At 35.7% G+C, this 6,120-nt stretch overlaps 2 protein-coding genes across 4 annotated transcripts in view; one reads left to right on the top strand and one right to left on the bottom strand.

The window, feature by feature from the left end:
- Nucleotides 1-6,120, bottom strand: part of LOC106875194 (mitochondrial nicotinamide adenine dinucleotide transporter SLC25A51) — a 67,936-nt gene that overhangs the window by 41,525 nt on the left and 20,291 nt on the right. For 2 of the 3 annotated variants that reach the window (XM_052966915.1, XM_052966918.1), the window contains exon 2: nucleotides 3,097-3,165. The gene's annotated coding sequence lies outside the window, so the exon portion shown is untranslated. Of the gene's footprint in view, nucleotides 1-127; nucleotides 293-3,096; nucleotides 3,166-6,120 lie in introns of those variants that run through there. The other variant, XM_014923234.2, reaches the window with a different exon arrangement.
- Nucleotides 1-6,120, top strand: part of LOC106875186 (solute carrier organic anion transporter family member 2A1) — a 29,425-nt gene that overhangs the window by 14,410 nt on the left and 8,895 nt on the right. Inside the window, exons 3-4 of the mRNA XM_014923223.2 lie at nucleotides 1,544-1,748; nucleotides 5,328-5,499. Coding sequence (XP_014778709.2) covers nucleotides 1,544-1,748; nucleotides 5,328-5,499 — 377 coding nt within the window. The remainder of the gene's footprint in view (nucleotides 1-1,543; nucleotides 1,749-5,327; nucleotides 5,500-6,120) is intronic.

Here is a 6,120-nt window from a genome sequence, read left to right as displayed (position 1 = left end):
ATAGATAGATAGATAGATAGATAGATAGATAGATAGATAGATAGATAGATAGATAGATAGTTTCAATGTGGAATGAATCTTTGGGAATATATTCCAAGTTCTCATAAAAAAACTATCATTACCATACCTGCAGTTTCTGACTTCATTAGATGTTATCTGGTACAATTTAATCTCACTATTTTGTTGGTTAATCACTTTTTCATCTTCCAGTAGCGGACTTAGTAGAAGCTCACAAGGTTATCCACCATCTTTCCCTCAACAACTTTGGTCACCTTTTTGAATTCAGTATCTCTACCACACATAGACAAGCACTTATAAAATTAAAAACAAAAAAACAGTACTGCATCAGCAGCATCCATGACCTTCAAAAGCACTTTTTTTTTTCTTTGCACACAGAATTGTCAAATCATGGAATAAACTGTCAAGACACTGCAGCCTTCAAAAGTTCTATGTTCCCAAAATTTACCAACACTACTCCTGACGTGTCTATGCATCCATTTCTCTTTATGACTCTCTTAATGTCCATTTGTCTATCTTTTTGTGTTTTATTCAGTGCATTGTGTAAGTACTTCTAGCTTCCATTGCTGACTTTCTTTACTTGACTTATATGTCAGCCCTCTGTTCTATCTTTCAACCTTTTCTGATGTGATACAGAACACTTGAGCACTGTATACAATAAGCATGTTATTATTATTATTATTATTATTATAAAAACTGTAACCCAACCTTAACTACAGGGAAGAACAGGAATAATGGAGTTATATATTTGACTTCTGTGATTAACTACAAAGCTGATATGTACCCCATTTTTCCATGTCTTCCTCCATTCTGGTAAAGAGATTGTTAGTTTTACATTTCAGGATATTCGTGAACTGTAATATACTAGCAGAATAGTGGTCGTATTTGTTTATACTTATTTGTTTGCACTCCTACTAATGACATTCTTCTAATCTTATTCATAACAATGTTCATTGAATGCAAGCAGAAGATACATCAGCACATAATAACATTTGATTACTGGAAAATAATGATAAAATTTGATTGGTTGGAAATAAGGTTCTGTTAAAATCAAAAAGTCAGTCTGCTGTCTTATTGTTAATGTAATATAAACACATACAGTGGTAGAATCTTAAGTATATGTCTAATACATACTCAAAACATTTATTTTTAAATATTGAACTTATATATAGTTATATTTATATAAAGCTAAAAATAATTCAAACATGGAGAACTTACTTGTGGAAACTATTCTTACACTTGATCAAAATACTACATAAAAATACTAATATTTTTTTGTTTTTAGGTTTGAACTCAAAGTAGATAAAAACAATAAATAATAGCATGTAAATATTGAGTAAAAAAAAACCCCTTTGGATAGGAAAAGTCAAAGGTTGCCAAAGGCTTTTAAGCCAATATTTACATGCTGTTACTAATAGCTTTATCTACTTCAGATGGTTCAACCATTAAAAATGAATTATTTCACATTCTCTCATAGTTTCTTATGATGTAAACTAATATTCTTATATTTCTTATCCCTCAAAAGGTACCACATTTGTCTTGATGTCTTCTATTGGAATGATTGTTGGTGGTGTTATCACGAGCTTCTACAAAATGGATCTCAGAAAATGCTTGAAGTTTTCCATGGCTTTAGTAACCTTTGATCTTTTTCTAGTCTGGATACCAATTTTTATAAACTGCCCTCAAACAGAACTGGAAGTTACAGACTTCCTGCGACGCCATGCAGACAGGTAATACGGTAATATTGATTTGATTGCAGACTGCTATGTTGTGAATCAGTACTGGAAGCCAGTTATAGTGTTGTTCTTTGACTATGTTATTTGTTACACTCACTGGATGATCGCAGCCATGCCAGGGTTGCACCTTCAAAAGCTTTAGTTGATTATATTTATCACAAGACTTTGTCTGGAATTATATTGATGATGATGATGATGATGATGATGATGATGACTGATGATCTAAATAAGAACAGTAAAGTAATTTTGTTGGACATACTATTCTATATTGAGGTAGATACATAGGTACAAGTATGGCTGTCTGGTAAGAAGCTTGCTTCCTAACCATATGATCACGGCTTCAGACCCATTGTGCTGCACTTTGGGCAAGTATTTTCTGCTATAGTTCTGGGCCATCCGAAGTCTTGCAAATAGATTTGGTAAAAGGGAAATAGTCCATCGTCATCATCATTATCAGCAGCAGCATCACCACCATCAGCATCATCACTATCAACATCATCATTTATCATCCGTTTTCCATGCTGGGTTGGTTGGTTTGACAGGAAATGGCAAATCATAAAACTGCACTTAGCTCTTCTGTCTTCTTTGGCCTGGTTTCCATGGCTGGATGCTTTTTCCATGCCAAATACTTTACAGAGGTAGTGGGTAGTGATTTTCTTCACTACTTCAGGGAGTGACGACCCTGCCTGACACAAGTCCCGGGCTCAGCTGACAGTACCCGGTATGGGCTCCTATCCAGGGTTACGGAAAGGAGACAACCTTCAAAGAAATCCGGAGTGGATCTCCATAAGTGGTTTAGTGCTTGACTCGACACTCTTCTGGCAACTCCTGCAACCAAGCTGATGCCAAACGTAATGCTCTGCATTCCTTTGGACTACGTCAGCAAGGTCGAGAGAGGAATCCTGACGATTGGGCTACCCAGGATTTTCTTACCGTTTAGCCCAGGCCTGTGCAAAACTGGAGAGGAAACTGGAGAGGGCATGAAATGTAAAAACCAGATTGGATTAGTTTATGCGCAACTCTATTGTCTCCTGAGACAAAAGGATGCTAACAACTTTACAGAGTGTACTGGGTACTTTTCACATGACACCAGCAGCAGTGAAGTCATTGAGTAAGTTGCAAGATAAGCTCCCTGAGTGGGGGAATAGTATTGAGGGGCAGAATAAGGTTTTCTTGCAGCAGAGGAGAAACACGGCTGCCTCATGTGAAGAGTGAGTGGTGAGAGATACATAGATAGATGAATAGACAGACAGATAGATAGATAGATAAATAGATAGATATACAGGGAAAGAGAGAGAGAGTGGGGAGAGGGTGATGAAGATATGACATTGGGGATACTTACAGAGTGGTGTATGCCATCATCATCATCATCAGCATCATCATCAGTACTATTTATGTGAACTGGATTTTTCTTCAATCACAAGCATTAAATGAAAGAGAGAGAGAGAGAGAAAGTAAGAGAGAGAAAGTAAGAGAGAGAAAGTAAGAGAGAGATAGAGTTCATTGTAATGAAAATGAAATGAAAATATGTTTAACTGAAATAGGTGCAAATATAAAAAATTTTTCCCTCAAAACAGCAAGCTCGTGTTTCATAAAGAATAAAGAAATTATAATTACCTGACTGTAATTTATAGGCCAAAATACATAAATCCCATTTTTAATATTTTTTTTTAATATATTTTAATTGCTCTAAAGTACACTGTAAGTAGAAATATGTTTGGGAGTGACTGTCCTATATAATGACCTGTGACAAGTTTGAGTCATTATTTGTGTTAAGGCGGCAAGCTGGTAGAATCGTTAGCATGCCAGCAAAATGCATAGTAGTATTTTTCTGTCATCATGTTCCTAGTTCAAATGCCATGCAGGGTCAACTATGCCTTTCGTCCTTTTTTTTGGGGGGGGGGGCAATAAATTAAGTACCAGTTACGCACTGGAGTCGATGTAATCGACTGGTTCCCTCCCCAAAAATATCAGGCCTTGTGCCTATAGTAGAAAGGATCATTTGTGTTATCTAAGGCGGTGAATTGTTAGCATGCCAGGTGAAATGCTTAGTGGTATTTTGTCTGCTACTATGTTCTGAGTTCAAATTCAGCCAAGGTCAACTTTGCCTTTCATCCTTTCAGGGTAGACAAATTAAGCACCAATGAAACACTGAGGTTGATGTAATCCACTAGTCCCCTCCCCCAACATTTCAGGCCTTGTGCCAACAGTAGAAAGGATTGTTTGTGTTATCTAGCTTTGTTCAATAGTCTATCTCATATGTTTGTTCAGTCTTTATTCTATCTACAAACCACAGCTGACTTAGATATTATCAGATCAATATTGACAAAGCTCTTCCTCCATTGATTATTAAGCCCTAACAATATTTAAACAAAGCAATAAAGAAAACTATTAACCTATTACATAGAATACATCTTTTATTTAAATACTATTAAAATTACCTTTGATGATAAATATGTTGACAACTTGAGTGCTATTTGTCACATGATAGGTAACTGTGGAAGTATTCTTGGATCATGCCATGGATTATGTCAGGTAATACGATATACATACAAAGGCAGTGAGCTGGCAGAACCTTTAGCACACCAGGCTAAATGCTGAGTGGCATTTCGTCCGTCTTTGCATTCTGAGTTAAAATTCTGTAAAGGTTGGCTTTGTCTTTTATCCTTTTGGAATTGACAAAACAAGTACCAGTTAAGCACTGGGGTCGATACAATCAACTTAACCCCTCCCCAAAAATGTCTGGCCTTGTACCAAAATTTGAAAACAATATGGCATACATACAATAATTATAATTTGGCTTTCATTAAATTTCTTGGTGCTTATACATAATGAAATGAGTGTGTGTGTGTTCCCTTACTCATTGCCTGCCACCAAGCCAAGTATGTGGACTCATTCTGTACCTCTTATGTTAACTCTCTGTGTCTCTCTTCTACTCTATGTCCCCCCACTCTCTCTCTATCTCTCTCTGTACAATGTAAAATGTGACTGAATAAATCAATCAACCAACATTTATATCAAATAGATACATGTTAGATTGTCTCTGATGTAAGCCATTGCATGGTATTTTTATTACTTGATATACTCAGAGAGAGAGAGAGAGAGAGAGAGAGAGAGAGAGAGGTCAATAAGTGGTTGTTCAATCTGCCAGAAGTAGTAGCCAAATTTCCTAGAAAGATTCCATGGTCTTCAAGCTATGCACCCTGTTGACTAACATTACTCCAGAGATTATTCAGAGGAACTCCATTTCAGCTGCTTCTATTTGCAGTCATACCCTTTCAGTCAATACCCAACATTTGTGACCTTAAGTTAAGACAGGCACACAAACTGAACTGAAAATAGCAAGTTTGGGGGGGGTTTTTCCAACTGTTCCCCTTTTGTGGCACATTACTTTACCAGCACCTGCAATTCTAGCATTCCATGAGACCCCTGCCCCTCATCACTCATGAATACAGCCTTGTAAGCTGATGACAATGAAATTATGATATTTTGCAAATATATTTTTGTTAATACTATTGATATTGTTCAAAGTGTCAAACAGTAAGTTGTTTTTTTATTATTTCTTCTCAATAGCCCTACTCCAGTTACCTTTCAACAAGATTTAAACCAGTTGAGCTGTTTTCAAATCAGTTCCCTCAAGCTACAGTGTAATGAATATGATTATGAACCAGTATGTGGAGCAGATGGAAGGTCATTCAAATCACCATGCTATGCAGGATGTCAATATCACAATATCAAAACTAATGTATGTTTTTTTTATATATATATATATATATATATATAGTAATAATACTGTTTTCTTTGCTTTCAATCTTTTCTCTTGTTTTCTTTGTTTTCTCTTTTCTGAATGTCCAACAGATCAAAACTGCACTGTCGTGAATAAGGTTTTAAGTAACTAAATTATATAATATTTGAAGGTGATTTAACCCACTTGATCATGCATTTATCAATTCAATCAACAACTAAGCTACTCAGACTAGTGAGGGAGTTACTATATAGTTGCATGACCTGCTAGAAACAGCAATTAAATCTCCTACATGTCATACCTTAGAGACTTAAAAGAAGGAGACATTTGCTAATGTGATCTTAAAAGTATATAATAATAATAATAATAATAGTACAAATAATAATAATAATAATAATAATAATAATAAGACTGAAGACTAAAACAATACCTATTGCCATAGGTGCCCTGGGAATGACAGCGAAACGGGCTGATTACTACCTAGCTCAGATACCAGGAAACCCCAAAATGGCTGAAGCTCAAAAGATAGTGCTCATGGGAACTGCCCATATCCTACGTAAAATACTGTCTATGTGATCTCAAATTTTAAAGCAAACACATAATTTTCTTATGGTTTCTTAA

The sequence above is a fragment of the Octopus bimaculoides genome, chromosome 4, assembly GCF_001194135.2.
Source record: "Octopus bimaculoides isolate UCB-OBI-ISO-001 chromosome 4, ASM119413v2, whole genome shotgun sequence".
Classification (NCBI taxonomy): Eukaryota; Metazoa; Mollusca; class Cephalopoda; order Octopoda; family Octopodidae; genus Octopus; species Octopus bimaculoides.
The sequence above is the reverse complement of the archived record's forward strand: the minus strand, read 5'-3'. Positions and strand labels throughout refer to the sequence as shown.